Source organism: Cynocephalus volans, chromosome 9, assembly GCF_027409185.1.
Source record: "Cynocephalus volans isolate mCynVol1 chromosome 9, mCynVol1.pri, whole genome shotgun sequence".
NCBI lineage: Eukaryota > Metazoa > Chordata > Mammalia > Dermoptera > Cynocephalidae > Cynocephalus > Cynocephalus volans.
In genome coordinates this window covers 19399073-19418157 of record NC_084468.1, presented here as the reverse complement: position 1 = coordinate 19418157, position 19085 = coordinate 19399073, and the positions used below count along the sequence as shown (strand labels likewise).

The following is a 19085-nucleotide window of genomic DNA, read 5'->3' as shown; positions in this document are numbered from 1 at the left end:
AGTGTAAGTGTCTGTTTCATATTTACTAGAGTGATTTTTCTTTTGAAAACAATATATATCCATTTCAGAAGATGAGAAAGTATATGAAGATTAGATTTGGTTATGCTTTATAGTTCTTTTATTGTGCTCTAGTTTTAAATATGTGAGTGAGACATGCACTTTATGCATCTTTACTACTAAGTTTATTTAGTACATTTTATGTACATATTTTTAAAAAATTTATAGTTTCATTCATTTATTTTAAAGCATAATCACTTCTGTATTGACGGTCATGATTCTTTTTTATTTTCAGTATTCCTACTGTTTTCTCTTTTTTCTTGATCTTACTTGCCCGACATTTCTGTATTATTAAGCTTTATAAGGACCCAGTGTCTGGCTTTGTGATCCTTTCTAGAACATTGTTTCTCAAGGTTTAGCGAGCATCAGAATCACCTGGAGCGTTTGTTAAACACAGAGATAGTGCTCTGAGGCTCCCAACCTCCATATTTCTGACTTGGTAGATCTGAGGCAGGTTCCGAGAATTTGCATTTCTAGTCAATTCCAGGTGGTGCTGGGATAGCCAGTCTTTGACATAGACTTTGAGAACAACTGTAGTATCTTCATTTTCATCCTTATATTGCTTTATTGAAAAAAAAATTTGGGGGGGGGGTCTAACTTCTAAAGAACTATTATATTGAAAAATTTAAAAAGTATAGAAGAAAGAATATTACCATTAATACTTAATTACACCTCTCACCTTGTTTCATCTACCCTACTCATTTATTTTCTTTATCATGTCTCTCTCTCTCTCTTTCTTTCTTTTTTTTTTTCTCAATGCTGGAACACTTAAAAGCAAATTCTAGATGTCATATTTCATCCATAATTTTTCTAAAATAAAGGGAACTTTTAAAATTGCAGAATTAGCTATAAGTCCTTAATACCATCACATATGTAGTCTCTGTTGAATTTTCTTTGATTATGATTTCTTAAAAATGTGGACCTTGTATCTGGTTATCTGACTGAGTTCATTCACATCATTTTGCAGTTGGTTATCTGGGATTTTCTAAAGAGACAGTTTATGTTACCAGCAGATAATAATTGGTTTATCTGGGGCCAACCCCGTGGCTCACTCGGGAGAGTGCGGCGCTGGGAGCACAGCGACGCTGGGAGCGCCGAGGCCGCGGGTTCGGATCCTATATAGGGATGGCTGGCGCGTGTGCACGCAAGCGCGCGTGCGCACACACACACATCTGTTTCTATGTAAAATGTATCCCTTTATTTTTATTTTTCTTCTGGTAATACATTGGTGAGGGCCTCCAGAACACTTGATAAATGTTGGTGATAAGGGGCATTAATGAGAACGATCTAACATATCATTAAATGTAACATTTGTTTGCTTCTGCCAAGTGCCCAGGCCCAGTACCAAGTTAGGGGACTCACTTTGAAATTAATTCTTAGCTTGAGGTTTTTCAGACCACAAAAACTAGTGTGAAGTCTGACCTCAGTCCTTACTGAAGGTTGACTTGTGTTTACAAATTATCAGAGAAGAAATTATTTTACCTTCTTCTACCTCGTGTCTATGTCAAGACAGGCACGTTTCTTAGCTCTCCCCAACTGTGAGGCTGTTATTGCTGGTGGAGCCTGACTTTGGAGTTGTTGTTTCCCTTTGGGTTATAGCTTTATCTTAGGTGGTCTTCTCTTGTTAGACCTGTGTCTAAGTCAGAACATAGCTGCTGGTCATCAGAGTGCAACCTCCAAGCTCTTTGGATTGCTGCTGTCATGTCGCTGTTAGCCTCTGAAGTCTTTACTTTCTTACCGCTCAGTGGCATATTTACAAGGATAACTTACTTCCTTCAGTATTTTCACTTTTTTTCAGTAGAGTCATCCATAGTACTCAGTGCTCCATACTTCCAGAAAGGGAAATGCACATACATTTTTGTAATCAGGAAAAAACAAAAAACAAAACTGCTTTCCTTGGGGATGGGAGTTAAACTTTTCCTTTGTTGTGCAGGTGTGGCTGAGATGTCTCCCATTCAGTGCTGCCTGTCTTCAATAGTGTTTCTCACCTGTTCTAGGAATTTGTTATAAAAGCAACTCTATCTGCCTTGAGGAAATGTTCTCCCTTGTGCTTATAATTGTGAAATTGTCTTTGTTGCCTTGACTAGAAACACATCAAGAATCAGTTTTTCCCCAGTCATAGCATCTCTGCCATTGACATCTATTTTTAACTTGTCTGTGTCTCTTTTTCTTAAGTCTGTATTTTCCCTCTTTATTTTATTAATTAAAAAATAATTCTTTTTGGGGGGTAACTTAAACTCAAATTCTTTCTGTAAGAAAATGGGGAGTAAATGCAGTACTGTATTTATTCCATGCACATTATTCTCAACCTCTTCTCCCTCTTCCCTTCCCGCCATTTCCTCAGTTTCCTCATCCCCCTTCCTCATCCTCGTCCTCTTTACTCCTGTACTGCAATAAAATCCGAGCTTGAATCTTTGTCGTAGGTCCTGATGAGGTTCACAATTAGACCTCTTATTGAAGATTGGGTGCTTAACTGAGTAAGCTTCTGAGAAGCCTACAGTGGGGTCCCATGACATTTGGGACACTGATGCTAGTAAAGAGTGACATGCATACATGTTAAGACTTGACTGTCAGAACAGAGCAATTCCTTCATTAAAAGTAATCAGGGTAATAGCATATTGGTGAAAGGTATGATCTCAGTATTGTATGCAATTATTAACTAGGAGGAAATTGTGAAGACTGCTTGAATCTAAGTAAGCATAATATCAGCTGCTGTGGTGATGGTGATGGTGATGGTGATGGTGGTGTCAAGTTTGGGCCACATGTTCATTCCTCTGTTTCTACCTCCATGTCTGCTGTCCCAAAACATTTGCCCAGTTTGTTGCTATGTCTGTGATTCTTGCTTTTCTAGTTATTGGAATTGACCAAAGTGTCTCTTGCTACTCTGTGCTTGAAAATGGAGATACGGAGAGGGGCCTAGACTGCTTGGCTTTTCTCAAAAACTGTGTGAACTGCTTAATTTATATTTCTGTTGGGTGTGTGGAGATATTTGTCTTCTGTTTGTTTGTTTTTTCTTAATATACCACAGGATGAGATGTTCTGAGAACTTCTTAAAGGGTTCTTGATCTCCTTTTACACATGAGCAAACTGAGTCAGAGAGGCTAACTAATTTGCTCAGGGACATCTAACTTGTAAGTGACAGACTTGAAATCTTAACCCAGGAGTATTTAACTCAAGGCACATAAATATTCTGTCTTCATTGTTAAGCACTATGCTTCTACTACGTTAAAACTCAATATTGGGCCAGCCCGTGGCTCACTTGGGAGAGAGCGGTGCTGATAACACCAAGGCCACGGGTTCGGATCCTATATAGGGATGGCCGGTTTGCTCACTGGCTGAGCGTGGTGCCGACAACACCAAGCCAAGGGTTAAGATCCCCTTACTGGTCATCTTTTTTAAAAAAAAAAAAAAAACCTCAATATCATCAAGTTTACTTTATGTATTATCTTATATTTAATATGATAACATTTCAGAAATTCATCTAATTTACAGATAATTTTGATCTAATTTTGATCAAAATTTCAAACCACATATATAATGAAGAACATGAAATGTTCTGTCTCTTACAACATGTGACTTTGAATACTTTTATTGTTATTAATGTGGCATTTTCACTTCTTTACTGTTTTTTGATAAAGTGCATTCGCGTGTGTTTTCATTTGTCCTCATAGTTCAGTGTGACAGGTGCCAGAGGAGGTGCCTTGTTCCTTCTGACCTTTTTGTGGCTGGAATGGCCTTCAGGGAATGAAGCCAAGGAAAAATGCTTTCTAAGGCTGGTTGCAGTATTTAAACTATCTTTGCGTGTCACATTTCAGGAATACTTTTTTAATCCAATGTAATTTTTCGTGCATTGTCATCTCTTTTTGTCCTATTTTTTTTTTTTTTTGCCATTGTGACAGATTAAGAACTACTTGCGTAACCAAGCTACAGAAACATAGCATTTTGTGATTATCTGCTTTAGAGGGTATTTTGGTAACAAATCCCTTTCCTCAGTTCTTAGCCATTTGGAGTGAAATAATGAGAAAAATAGTTTGCTGTCAGTGAAGGCAATCACTTTTGTCAGCTCTATGCCTTCTTAGAGGTATTTCTTCTTTTTGCAGTTATTAGCACAAGTGACATCCCTTTACTGGCATTATTTAGTCGGGCATAGCACTAGTTCTTTGATCTTGTAATAATCATAATTTTGCAAGAGAGATGATATATCTGCAGGTCTCCTGCCAGATCTTCATAAAGTCCATATGTTTAAAACTTCAAAAAAAATTAAACAGGAAGTTTAGTTACAACCCTGATAATCTGTAAATTTCCCATATATTTCAGTAGCACCTTAGAGTAGAATCAGAAACTGTGTATTTTCTCTTAATTTTTGGCAGCCAATAAAAATTTTATTTCTGTCGTAGAAGGTATCTGACCGTGTCATCTCTTTTATCTGTTTCATTTTTGTATAGAAACTTGAAAAAACAGTAAGTCAGAATAATAGACAAAAACTTAACCAAATTATTCTAGCTATTTTGAATTGCCATCAGGAGTTGGAACTTAGTCCAGCCTCTGTGTAAATGGCTGGTTGACAGATTCAGTAATTGACATATCAAGACTCACTACCCTTCTTCATAACTCCAGAAATAGAGGTTTCTGGTAGAATGACATTCACCCCCATACCTGTTTGTTAGTAAGAAAATGTACTAGAATGCTAATATTCCCATAAGTTGTATAAAATGAACCGACTAAAGATTCTACAAAGGGTGATTATGGGCTTTTCTTAATTCTCTGTCAGTTGCTCTTGTTAGTATCTTGGGTTTGGTGAAATACTCCTTGAGAATTTGTGAGTCCATTAAAATAGGGTGTTTGGATTAAATTTTATTAGTCTCCATCATATATTACTCTGCTTATTTCCTTCATAGCAGTTATCACAATCTACATTTCTTTTTAAAGTAGATTTACTTGCTTGTTTTGTATTTTCTTCACTAGACTGTAAGCTGGAGCTTGTATATTTCTTTTCCTGCTGTGTGTCCATTGCTTAGGAGAGTGTCTGCCTCACTTTGGCCTGCAATAAATATTTAGTTAATGGACATTGTAAATGTACAATAATAATGAGCATTTTAAATGAACATTGGCAGCTGTTGGCTTCTATACCAGGTCTTATACTGATGAATAAGGGTGGAAAGATAGGTAAGACATTGTGTTTTTCCTGCCCTCAAGATGTTTACATTGGAAATAAAATAAGGAAATGATTGTAATAGACTGTGGTAAGGACAGTATAAAATCAGGAAACTTTTTTTAAAAAATGTATTCTTTTGGAGGGAGGGCAGCTGGCTGATAAGGGGATCCAAACCCTTGACCTAGAAATCTTTTTTTAGTTGGATCAAGTTGGAGGGGCTGCTTTACAGAGGATGAATAGGCAGTTTTGATGGATGCATTGGTTCTGTTTATATGTGAACACAGATTTACAAAATACACCCTTTTACCACTTCTTCTAGAGCCCATTATCTTAAAACAGAGGCCTACTTTAGGATTGAAATGGTTAAAAAAAAAAATTTTTTTAAAAAAGGAGCTAAAAAATAACAAGAAAAGTCAACATATTTTTGAACCACATGCCAAGCATGGTTGCGTCTTCAGGAACGTTACCTTTATTATTGGAACTTAATTTTCACAATACTCAAAAAAATGGGACTATTGTTATTACCTCCACTTATGAATGAAGGAAGTGGAGGTGAAGCATCTTGCTCAGGTAGTTGTGGTAGGCATTTGAAGTCCTGTTCTTCACCATGTGCTTATTGCACTTGCTTCACCCCGAGGTTCTGGGGTTGGGGTCTGGTGGATTTCCACAGACCTGTCTTCTTTGTAAAGTGAACCACGGGCAGGATGGACTAGACGTTTTCCATACCCATCTCAGCCCTTGTATTTATCCATTCTGTGAAGTGTGTTGGGTGCAGAATGGCATTAAAAATCTGAACTGGGATCTTCTGGGATGATCAAAAGACATCTGCTGAAACAGCCTTGGCTTTCTGGCTTGGCATTGGGGCTTAACACCTTTGATGCTTACTTCTTGATTAGAGGACCAGCCTGCTTGTAAATCCTCTGATCCTTTCTCTGGAATGTTTTTGTTGTTTCTGCCAGAGATCTTCCTCTCATGAACATTTTGCTCCCTACAAAACCCCCTCGACACCAGTCTGTCTCGTGAGCCCTGGTCTATTCAGTGTGTTTCTGTGAGGTGGGACGTACAGGTCACAGTAAAGAGTAGTCAAATGACTTTTCCCTGGCATTGCCTGATGATGTTTACATCTGTAAGTTAGCAAGTGAGCTCGTAAGAACTATCCAGTAAAAGAAACAAAACAAGGAGGGGAAAATCGAGCACCTTTTAGGATCCTTTGTTCCATGGCACTGGGTCTTAAAGCATTCATTGAGTTGAGAAGAAGGGAGGGACTTCATTCAGGGTAGAGGAAACCACCTGCACAAAGGTACAGAGGTGTGAGATCACACAGCATACATGGGAAACTCGCAGTAGCTGGACATGCCTAGAATTTTGAACATGGCAGGAGACTGAAGAGGTAGGCAGTGTGTATTTCTTAGTAATAACAGAGTTTGATTTAAGCCAATGCTTGCACAAAATGAAGTATTTATAAATCATTTTCTAGATGAAGAGTTGATATCTTTTCCTTCTTCTTAATTAATCTAATTGCCTTTCTCTCTGAGATATTGCACAGCAGTCTTTTCATCAGTTATATGGTAGCTACTTAAGTACACTGTTTTGAGCAAAATATTACCAAATGGCCGTAATCGAATGTGCTGTTCATATCTGAAGATGTTTCAGTGAGAAACAAGGAAAGTGTCTGTTGAGTTTCCGTGGGAAAAATTAGGCTAAAGGCCAATCTCATTGTCTCATGAGGCGTTTGATTCTATAAAACAGCCTCTATTGGTCTTAAAGAACTTTCTTTTTCTCTTCTGCCTCCTGCTAGCTAGGCGATGTGATGGTTGACATTGCAAGTAACATCATGTTGGCTGATGAGCGTGTCCTGTGGCTGGCACAGAGGGAGGCTAAAGCCTGCAGTAGGGTCGTCCAGTGTCTGCAGCGCATCGCTACGTACCGGCTAGCCAGTGGAGCTCATGTTTATTCAACGGTACGTGTGACATGATCACAGGCTTCTAAGGAACAAAAAATATTTAAAGCTACTATAACCCAAGAGATAGGTCTCTTCCTGGGTATTTTCTGTTACTGCTGATTATTACAGAATTTCTCTTTCTAAAACATTTTAAAAGTTAATTTTGCTTTTGAGTAATGTGTTTTCTTGATAATTGGAGAATACTGTCTTAATTTGTAATTTGAATGATTATCATCATCTAATCCTCTGAAACTGTTTCTGCAACAAAAATAACACTAGTATGACCCTGCTGGCACATGGTAATGTTCGGGCTAATGTTCTGTTCTGTGCCTGAAGGATGTTTGCAGAGTGGTTGATTGCATGCCCAGGTTTCAATCTCAAAAGAGAACTGGGATGCCCTCCAACACTCGCAAAGCTATTGGCATTTTCAGTCAATCCCACTCTTGGGATAATGAGTTATTAATAAATAATAATCACTCAATTAAATAGTATTAAATTTGATTTGTGCTAAATTGAACTTTTGTAAATATCTTGGTGTACTGCTTACTTTTCATTCCAAAAATTTGGTAAATGTGGTAAATAATGTGTTATTCCTTTAGCAGTCATATTTTGATCTTGTCCATGATCTTCATTTCCTAATTATTTTAGTGAGTTTGCAGAGTTAGAATATTCTACACTTCCTCCTATAATTTCATACAACTGAAGATGACTATTTTTCTGTTGATTTCTGAGACCTTTTTTGACGATTTTTTGTTTTGCTTCTTTTGCTCAGTTAACTGTAGGATTACTTTTTTGAAGAATAAATAAAGCAGAGGCTTAGAATGGCTACTGTCTTTACAACATAGTTCTGGGTAATTTCCCTCGCAGATACATGACCTTACTTGAGACCAGCTTGTCATTTTTATGGCCACACTTGGTCCTCCCCAGCCATTTAGACTCATTTTAAAAGTCCCATCCTGTAGTCTTACTGATTACTCAGCGGGAAGATCTTTCTTCCTCTGAACCTCATCGGTTCTTCTGAGAACCCAAGAGTATAATAAAGGCCATGGGGTGTATTTTTGTGCCATTTCAACATGTAAAGAAAGGTTTCAGTAGATTATGCATCTACTTATAATAAGTAAAGATGACACGCCTTAGAGGTTGCCTCGAAAGGACAGGTTTCTTTATTTTCATGGAGATTTCATGTGTTGGTCATGATTTTGGGCACTTACCAGAAGCTCTAGTGGTTGTGTATATGTGGCTTTGACCAGTTAAAAAAAATGGGATATACGTTATTAATTAACAAATACAATTTGATTAGTAAGACTTTTCACAATGTGTAATCTGTGAGGCAAAGATTCCTTACTCTTGAAAAGTTTGAGAACCACTAGTTAGTTTCTACCATATTTATGGTACTTGCCAAATTTCACCTTACTTTTCATATTTTTTAATTTGTATCTTATTCTCCCTAATAGATATTCGGCATCTTGCACCAAAGTCCCATGCCTTTAAAAAAAAAGAAAAAAAAGGAAGAGGATGTTGTTTGTATATGGTAATAAGAATAGTACCTTGCTTATAGGGTAGGCATATACTTAATCATCTTTAAAGGAAGGAAAGAGACACCATGTTGTCCTTAGAATTTACTGTGAGTCCTGTCCCCTTGCTGGATATGAAGGTGCAGCCCATCAGCTTGTCACTTCTTATGCCCTCTTTGGCGTGGTTCTGGTGGATTGGAGTGACGCTGGTGGTCCTCCAGCATGCAGGCCTGGTCTCTGTACTGACAGGTGTATGTTTTGGCAGATCCCCGAAGTTCAGCTCACTTTTGAATTCCTTAAAAATCCTGAGGCAGGTACCAGCTTTTTCAGGCGATTTCTGACCTAATTTGTTTTTTAAATCTGTTTATTTCTTACTACTTGAACTAATGTCTCTTTTCCTTTTCTGAAGAAACAGCTTTAGAGTGATTCTTTATAAAGTTTTATTGGTGAACCTTAATGTAAAGCGTTAACTTGATCTCCCTGTCAAAGGAAAAATTGACTCTGCCTGAAGTGTTAAACAAGGTGACTTTTCATTACTCCTATAGGAGGATTATTAAGAAGGTCCACTGATTTTTCTGATTTTTTTTTAAATAAGAAATTTCCATTTTTAGCTTGCAGTTTCCTGCAAGGTCCTCTTCAGATTACTTTTAGTCGACTTCTAATTTATACCTGATCTTCCATACTTCATGACATCTTTTCCTCTGCATCAGTCTTCCTTCCATTTTAGGACATCCTTTTCATTCAAGCATCCTTTTTTGTTCTTCCAGTTATCTATACACTGTTTTTGTTTGGTAAGAACCTGGGCTTTCTGGTGTGGCTTATGTATAGTGTTTATGTTTGAAAAGTCTTTGTAAGTGATTTTCCCCTGTATTATAAATCTTTCATAACTCCTGTTTGGTTGACTTTTTAAGTATTCCCCCAATATTGCTCTGGAAGCTTATGTCATCAAGGCTACTGGCTTCACTGGGATGACCTGTACCGTGTTCCAGAAAGTGGCAGCCTCTGACCGTACAGGACTTTCAGATTATGGCAGGCGAGATCCAGATGGAAACCTAGACAAGCAACTGAGCTTTAAGTGCAATGTGTCAAATACATTTTCAAGCCTGGCATTAAAGGTATGTTACATTCTGTAATCATATGTTAGATTAGAATGCTCAAAATGTTTTGCTTTGCAAAATAACCTAGTTAAAAGGTTTTTTGGGGGGCAGGGGAGGGTATTGTTACTGTTGTTGCTAATGTTTTGGGAATTCAGACCAGGCTTAAGGCATTTTTGCCTTTTGGTACCCTTTCTTCCCATAAAAATATGAAAAATTACACTTTATGACTGCAGTGATATAAAGACAAATATATTAATATTATATATTAAAACATTTCCGTTGACCTAAAAGTTCAGTTTTCTTTTTTTTTTTTTTGATCTTGATTTTAAGACATTCAAATATTGTCATGGGTCCCTTAAAATATTGTGGGCATTGGCTTTGTGCTTACTGTTCTTAGTGGAGAAGTCAGTCCTGAGGCCTGGCATTTAATTAGGCCAGCTGTATATCAAGATTTTTGACAAAGAAATGTAACTATGTGATATATCTTCAAACAAATACGTGTTTTATTGGAGCAAGTAAAATTAAAGCATTTGTATTGATTTTTATATTTTATTGACTTTATTTTTTTCATTTGTATTGGTTTTTAAAATTGGGAGTTTAGATGTGTTTCACTTAACTACATGGAAGCAAACAGTGGGTACACAATTCTAACATCCCCATGGAACTGCGTTTTTTTCATTTAGCTTTGTGTACACATGTGCTATAGTGTTCTCTGTCGTTTTTAATCGCACAGTACTTTGTTTCTGGCTTGTCCCTGACTGATCTTACAAATAGTATTCTAGTCATTTTAATGACCGCATAATAATTGATCAAACAGGTATTAAGTGTACTGGTACACTGTAAGCGTGCAATAAATGTTGAGTGAATGATGAAGGAATGAGTATATTTTGTTATACTTTACCCTGTTGATCTCCACAAAGAGAGCCAATTTGCTAAATTTAGAAATATCCTAACTGCCCAAGACAATCTCAACTAGGTCAAAATGTCTGATGATAATATATTTACTTGATACCTGTACCCGGAGGAAAGTGGGCACAATCTATCTGTTACTCTTGTTCCTGTGAGAGTACTTGATGTGCCAAGCCATGCTACTGTAGACTTGCTCAGCGTTTTTTGTTGTCTTTTGTTGGTAAAAACATACCACAAAAGGCATAGAAACAGCCACATACATAAGTCCATGAGAGAAAGGCATGTTTTCTGAGGAGCATTTAAAATGGTTGAATGCTTCTGAGTTCAGTGATCATACTGGGTAGAAAGGGATTAAAAATGATGGAACCCAGCATTTCATCAATTTCACAACCTACCCCTCTGGGTAAGGAGAGTTTGTACCTGCTAAAATAGGAAGCTTTAAATGAACGTTCTTAGGTTTATCAGTTTCACACTCTTCTTTCCTTTTAAGATCATCCTGTGGCCAGAGAGCAAGGACACATTACACACTTATTCATGCTTCATAGATGGACATGATTAAACTGAATGAAAAAGGAACATGTGCTTCGTGACACAAAATTGATTAGAAATTGTGGTATTAACAGCACAAAGTGTACTTACGCTTTAGCACTTTCACAGAGAACTTTCTTTACATTTTAAACTTTATCCTAGGGCAGTTTGTATGCATTCTGTGCATTTTTTAATCCCTTGAATTAAAAATTTTAATTACACAGAATAATTATAAAGTGATATAATGGTGAGTTGAGTTACAGTGAGAGGCCGTGTGATATGGTGACCAAGCATGCAGTCTCTCTGCAGCCTTGGGTGCATGTTCTGCTCCCCTGCTTAACAGCTGTGCAAATTGGGCTAGTACCTTAACCTCTCAGAATGTCAGTTCCTCATCTGTTTATGGGGATCATGAAATGGAGAGGATTAAATGAGGTAAATATGTAGACATTCACAACAGTGCCTGGCACAGAATAAAGTAAATATTAACTCTTACTATTATTGTTTTGCTGTTGCTGTTGTCGTCTCTTCCTGTTAGATAATGGATTTTTGAGGGCGGGGGCCAGCTTATTTTATTGTGTATCTCCAGGCTCTGCACAGTACCAAACACAGAGTAACTAAACATCCAGTAAGTGTTATTGAATAAAATTAGCAGCCAAACTTATTTAGCAAAGTTAGTTAAAAAATTAATTTTAAAGGCAAGCGTAATTCCTGTTAATCTTCAGCAGTGAGATAATGAAAAGGTCGTACACAGTCAATAACTATACACAACAAAATAATTGATATATCATAATATCTATATGTTTAAAGTTGAGTAAGTAGAAAGTCAAGAAAACACGGACAAATTAGTATTTTATTGTTTTGAATTGGATGGCTCTTTGATTCGGTTTGATTTTAGTGTTTTTACCTCAGTGATTTTACCTTACTATCATTGTAAATAGTGAAAAATATACATGAACTTAGCAAATAAAATAATAAGAGCTCTAAGATAACATTTATTTCATGTGTTCATATTTCATCAATTTTTAGTATTAAAATTATTACCAAAACTGAATTTTAGAAGTTGAAACAAAAGGTTCTAGATGATTGTTGGTAAGTCATTTACTTTAAGATATTTTCTCTCCCCAGGCCCCATATAACCATCTTCCACGCTCCTGCAATAATGATAATAAAAATACCACCCACAGTCCCATAGCTTTTTTTGCTTGTCATGGTCATGATCCCATCTGGTCCTCACAACCGTTTGTTAAAAAGATCATTAGCTGCGTTTGCAGATGAGATTCAGGTTAAACAAAATCGTGCGGTGTTAACCAGCTACTAAATGGTGAGACTGGGGCACGGTGAGGCTGGGCTGTGGACCTTGCTTCCTTGTTTCACGTCCCATGTTCTCCCTGTGGCCGCATGATCTTTTGGTAATAAATATTAGAAACCAAAAACATGTATTTCCTAAAGAATCTTTAGAGAGATTTTTCCAAAATATTAGCTATATTCATGTGTTTATATTTATTTACATTGCCGTAATCCATACATTTTTAAATAAATATATGGTTAAATGAAATTATACACTTTGGGTTCCCTGCCTTCAGGCCAAATAGCAAAAGGTATAATCATGATAAATGTAACAAACTTAAAAAGTACTCTTCAGTGATTTTTTTCAGTAGATGTACAAACTTTTCATAAATAATGACCAACATTTCTTTTAAAGAAATTAAATATACGGGGATTACATTCTTACTATAAAAATCTAAACATTATTGACATAGCTGAAGTGTGCCTTACCAAAACCCCTAAGCCTCTCTTGCTTCATTCCATGGAATCTATAATTATCCTTAGATAATATTTAATAATATTCTCTATTGAACTTTGAAAGATATTTTAGACGCCGTTAAGTGTGAAACAGCCATGAGTATGTAGCTCTGGTCTTTTAGTGATGTGTCCATACACCTGGGTTTTTTTGTTCACTGTTGTTTTTGATTGGTTTTACAAATTTAAACTTAGGTAGAAGACCTTTTTGGACTTCTGGAAAGTATAGATGTTATTTCCTTTTTTAGCTCTCTTTTAAAAAATGTCAGGTGTGACTTTTTAAAAATCAATTTGATTTATCATTACTAATACCTTCCCAGAGAACTAAGCTTTGTTTTCAAGTCATTTTGTGTTTACAACATGATTATTTTATGAGTTTTATAGTACTTAAGTTTTAAAACACTTTATCAGAGTTTGAAACTTTTAATCAATCAATCTGTTTATGATTTTCCTCTTTACATGCATCATTATGTACATAAGAAAAGTTTATATACTTAATAGAAATTTACCAGATTAGCAAATGAATTTATAATAAATTTTGTTTCCACATCAGGTTATATTTGTAAGCGAGAGCAGCGGAAACATTTTTATGCATTTTCGTACATGAAATATTTCTACTAAATATTTTCTTGGCATCTTCAGTTTAAAAGTAATACTCAGACTTCTAAATATTTATATGGAACAGATATTTATGGGTACCTGCTGTGTCCTGATGTTGTTTTAAGCACAGCAGTTAAATCTAAAGTCAATCATTTGCTAAAATACCTTTTCTTGTATATATATACGTTCCATACAGACTTTGATAATGTCATAGTGAGCTCTTTTTATTAAATATAAGTGCCAGGAACTGTTAACATAAAAGATCCCCTCCCCCCCAAAAAATGAAATTGTACCCCCAAATCCTCACACTTTGGTTAGGAAAACAGACAGTCACACTGTGAGGCTGCAGGTGTTTGCATGACAGAGATGTGTGCTGAGTGCTGTGAATCCAGAAGAGGGAGCATCTAGCTGCAAAACCAGTATACTGAGGAGATGTGATTATTCATCCACAAGAGCCCTACTTTAAGGACTCAGTGTAGCGTCTTTTTCCTGGCTGCTAACCTTTCTCATTCTGATTCATTCTTTCCATTGCCAGCGGTACTACCTTGCTAAAATAAAGTTGGATACATTCTAGAGTTTGCCAGCCAAAAGAATAGCTGAGCATTTCAGTATAGCATTTCAATAGCAGTGAGCACAGTGGCATGAAGAGAACATGGGAGGACTCTAACACTGTAAGCTAGCTCAGGGTGGCCTGGGTATGAGTCGTGGTGTAGGAGTGTTAGGAGACAAATTTGAGAAATAGATTTGGTCACATTATTTGGCGTACTTAGGATTTCTCTAAACATTGCAGAACCAAGGTATTATTTAAACTGATCATATTAAATGATCTGATTAGTTTCTTAAGAGGAAATTCTGTTGGCAATGTGAACGTTGGATTAGAGGGGGAGAGGTTGGTGACCAAGAAAAAGACTTTGTAATAAATTCTTAAAATAGGGATTTTTTAAGGATAGTTAACTATTTTCCTACCCTTGGCGTACAGATTGTTTTTATTGAATGCTGAATAATTTATAGTTTAAAAATCCCCAATAAGGAAATCTGAAAAGCATTCAGTGATCAATCAACATTTTCAGTTGTTTCTATTTGTTAGGTTTTCCTAAACATGTGTTTCTTAGTCTTAAAAAAAATTTCTGCTAAAATAAGAGTGTGCTGAATCTAAACTTCTGGTATGTTTGTATAATTTCATTCTTTTGTTGTTTGACTGCTTGCATCTGTCATAAATCACCTTAAAGTTCCATAAGCCCAAATTAATTATACTCGTATTTGTGATATGCTATATTTGGGCTTGCTTACCATATTTTGTCATTGTAAAATTGATGTGAAGAGTGATCACTGAGATCCTTGATCTGTTTAATGCTGTCTACTTCAGCAGTATAGTTTATCATGGGAAAACTGTAATTTGAAATAATCTCTTTGTTTACTTCTTGAACTCTTTGAAAAATAGTTTGCATTTCATTTCTCTTTATTTTATACTTCTTTTGGTCTATGCTGTCATGGTGTTCAGACATTTTCCTTGACTGATAAATTGTTTTAACTATTAAATTTTGTATATACACTTCTAAAAAATTTACTCAACATATAATTAGAAAACTTTTATAAATAGCTGGAATATTTTTTCTGGTTTCTACCTACTAATATAGCAGCCTTTCTTTGGTTTCTTTTTTTTTTTTATGTATATACACATTTTCAGAATACTATTGTGGAGGCTTCTATTCAGCTTCCTCCTTCCCTTTTCTCATCAAAGCAAAAAAGAGAAGTAAGACCAACTGATGACTCTCTCTATAAGCTTCAACTCATTGCATTCCGCAATGGAAAGCTTTTTCCAGCCACTGGAAATTCTACAAATTTGGCTGATGATGGAAAACGGCGTACAGTGGTTACCCCCGTGATTCTCACCAAAATAGGTGTGTATGTGGCATATGTTAATCTGTAGTCACTGGCTAATGTGACTTTATAGTTGACTGTTTCAAAAAATGCTTGTTTTTGTTCGTTCTTGTTTTAATGAGTCACTCGCGAGAAAAGATCTTGCAGAGTACCCATTAGTGTATAAGCTGTTGTGTATGAAGTTTGTTTTAGAAATATTCTTATTTCCCATTTTCTCCAGATGGTGTGAATGTAGATACTCACCATATCCCTGTTAATGTGTCACTGCGTCGAATTGCACATGGAGCAGATGCAGTCGCAGCCCAGTGGGATTTCGATTTGCTGAATGGACAAGGAGGCTGGAAGTCAGATGGATGCCATATACTCTACTCAGATGAAAATGTCACCACGATTCAGTGCTACTCCCTCAGTAACTATGCGGTTTTAATGGTATGGCAGTTGTTAACTTTATGCGTAAACACTATTTTAATTTTTCGCTATGCATAATTAAGCTGAAACGAAGAATTTTTTAACTTTTAACATCAGTTGCTCCCTTTAGTTGTGTAAGAGGTGGTGTTTTGTGTAATTCTGATTTTAAAGAGAAGTTGAATTACTACCAAGTGAAATGTATGGTATTCAATTTGTAGTATAGAAATTTTCAGTAAACCTTAAAAGTGAATCAGTTCAACGAGACTTTGACCTAAAAAGTGGGAGAGATCTTGGATTTATACAAACTCTCTCGCCCCAGAAAGAGTGATTTATTTGTCCAACAATACACAGTGAATAGTGAAGGGAGATTTTCCCACTTTGCCATCTAGTGCCTTTTCCTGCTATATGTCATAATTATTAGATTCTCTTTGAATTTAGAATTAATGGTGATACTTTCAGTTTTGTCATTGCAAGCAACAGGATTGACACAAAGAGTGTCTTTTCAGTTTCAATGCCGATCAATCTAATGTTGTTTTCTGTTATTCACCAGTGTTAATAGCTGTTCATCTTTTTGGTATTTATTTATGTTCAAGGACAGGTCTTTTTAATTAATGAGATATTTAAGTGAATCTGGTTTCTGAGTAGATAATTATGAAATTAACCATGCTAGTTGTTATTTTATGTTATATAATTATTATTAGGTACTAAACATCATGGAGTACATTTAGAGTATAGTGAAAGATATTACTGATGAGTCTAAAATATATTTCCCAGAAATGGTTTGAAGTTAGCCTGGGTGTGAGGACTTCTATTTTCTTATTTCTGATTCCAGTTGTGAATCTGTTATCTGGGCATTATTTTATCAAAGTACTAAGTAGTCTTGAAACAGACATATTTTACATTTTGTGAACTTTTCTTAAAAAACAGGATAGCATTTTCTACTAGGAATGATCTTGAAGCAAACCTGAATTATAATAAATTTTCCTCAGCTCGTTTTCCTTTCTTCTTAACTTCCTATACCTTACTCTGTGCACCAGTGGAGCAGACGGAGAAATGAATAGATTATTTAGCAGGTCATAAGGATTATCTTTTCAGTGACATCATTAGACATTTTGTACAACTGCAAGTAACGTACACGAATATGTATGTTATTTGTCCCAGCTGACAAGTCCTTTATCAGTTTGGACATAAAGTTCACGTCGGTAGTTTATAATTGTCTTCACAAATGGAAGATGTCTGATTTCTATAAGTCTGAGTCTAATTTTTGTAAGTTCATATTTTATTATTTTATAGTCTCTTTTTAAATTAAAGCGTGAAGTATAATTGTATGAAGGATTTTTCTCTTTCAGTTTAAAAGTGTTTGACCATTCAGGTTTTGAGTATAAAATAATCCGAAGTTATGATGTACTGAAGGAGAAATAATAGAAATATAACATTGTCTGAAACTTATATAATAACTAGAAAAAGTTGAGCAAAATAAATGAAGCACAAAACACACAAAAAATGCATTTAATAAACTTCACTATGTTACTGAACCATATGAAACTTTTATTTTTATTTAATCTAATAGCAGTTTAAAGCATCTATTTTTGAACTTCCTAACTGTGCTTCTAAACTATTTAAATTATTATAATCCTTTTCTAGAAGGAATAAGCTATTCTTTTATCTTTCAGACTTTTAATCTTTTAAAAAATGTAAAACACAATTCTTTAAAGCTAAAATACAATAAATACTAAGATTTTTTTTTCCATTTGTTGTGTTCTTTCTCTTTTCTTAGATGTAACTGTGCCACCTAGAGGCAGCAAAGTAAAATGTATCTGAAATTGTTGACAAAATTATAATAAAGTTAGTATATGGGAATTTTAGAGTTGCTAATTAAACTTAAAGGTGAAGCTACTGAAATTTTACCCACTCTGAAGTAATTAAAGTTATGTCTAAGATAGACAAAATAAATTTTGAAATTGGATGAACATTTTTTTTTCTTACACTAAACTTTTTTTGAATGATAAAATTCTGTTTTTCTTGATTACCATCTTAATATATCATTTTATATAGCAAGTCTAAATTTCTGTCTTGGGAAATAGTCCATAAAACTTTTCCTGTTCTGGCTTTAAAGTATTTTTTATTAAAAAAATGAGACATGAAGAATATCTTTGTTTATAAGTCTGAAATAGATACCACAGTTGGTTCAAGGTACATCCTGCTATAACAAGTTATGTCCTAAGGTCTCAGTGTGAGTCAGAGAAAAGTTAAGCAGAAATTGAATGATCTGATCAGATATAGCCAGTTGGAGCAGGAAGATTCGTAGGAACTGGGGTCAGTAGGAGAAAAGAAAACTGAATAGAAAGTAGGGTAATGATTAGAGTCTGGATCTAGCTATGTAGTACTTAGTACTTTAATTGGTAATAATAGTGAAAATGATTCTGCTTTTTTTATTGTATTCACCCAAAAATGTGAAGCTAGAGAATGATCATTTTTCTCTCTAGTGATGCTTTTAAATTTGTTTATGTAAAACTTGCTGAATGAAAGCAAACTTCAGTTTTATTTACTCTATAACTGAATGTGAATGCTAGTGATGTTTCTGTTTAAATAGTTTTTAAATAGGTGCTACATTCACATGGATCAAATGTTTTAATTATTTCTACACTTTAAGGATGTATGATGAAAACTTGAACTTCTGTCCCTCCTCCCATCACAGTCTTAGGAAACTGCAGTTATCAGTTTCTTGCATAATATTGAAGAAACTTTCATATGTATTGAAGAAATGTTATTTTCTCCTGTTTTTACAGAAGGGTTGCATGCTCCATGTATTGTTCTGAACTATGCTTTTTTCCGCAATGGAATGGTATATCTTAAAAAGGAAGATGGTGGTGGGGATGCTGATGGTGATGATTGTGGCTAATGTTTATTAAGCACTTACGTATCAGGCACTCTTCTGATGTCTTTACATGCATTAATTTATTTGGTTCCCATAACAATGTCATGAGGTATAGGGCTATTATCATCATCCCGCAGTTTACAGATGGGAAAACTATGAGACACAGAGAGATTAAGTGCCATGCCACAAAGGTAGTTAGTATTGGAATTGGGATTTGAATTCAGGCAGTCTGGTTCCAGAATCTGTGTTGTTAATCACTGTGCTAAATCTCCTTTCTCAGATCTTCTCATATTGATATACAAGAGCTTCTTTATTC

The 19085-nt window shown here is 35.4% G+C and overlaps 1 protein-coding gene across 2 annotated transcripts in view; it reads left to right on the top strand.

The window, feature by feature from the left end:
• ADGRA3 (adhesion G protein-coupled receptor A3) overlaps positions 1-19085 on the top strand; it is a 109615-nt gene that overhangs the window by 69993 nt on the left and 20537 nt on the right. For both annotated transcript variants that reach the window (XM_063108435.1, XM_063108436.1), the window contains exons 11-14: positions 7011-7172; positions 9580-9783; positions 15290-15503; positions 15704-15912. In XM_063108435.1, the coding sequence (XP_062964505.1) occupies positions 7011-7172; positions 9580-9783; positions 15290-15503; positions 15704-15912 (789 nt within the window). The remainder of the gene's footprint in view (positions 1-7010; positions 7173-9579; positions 9784-15289; positions 15504-15703; positions 15913-19085) is intronic.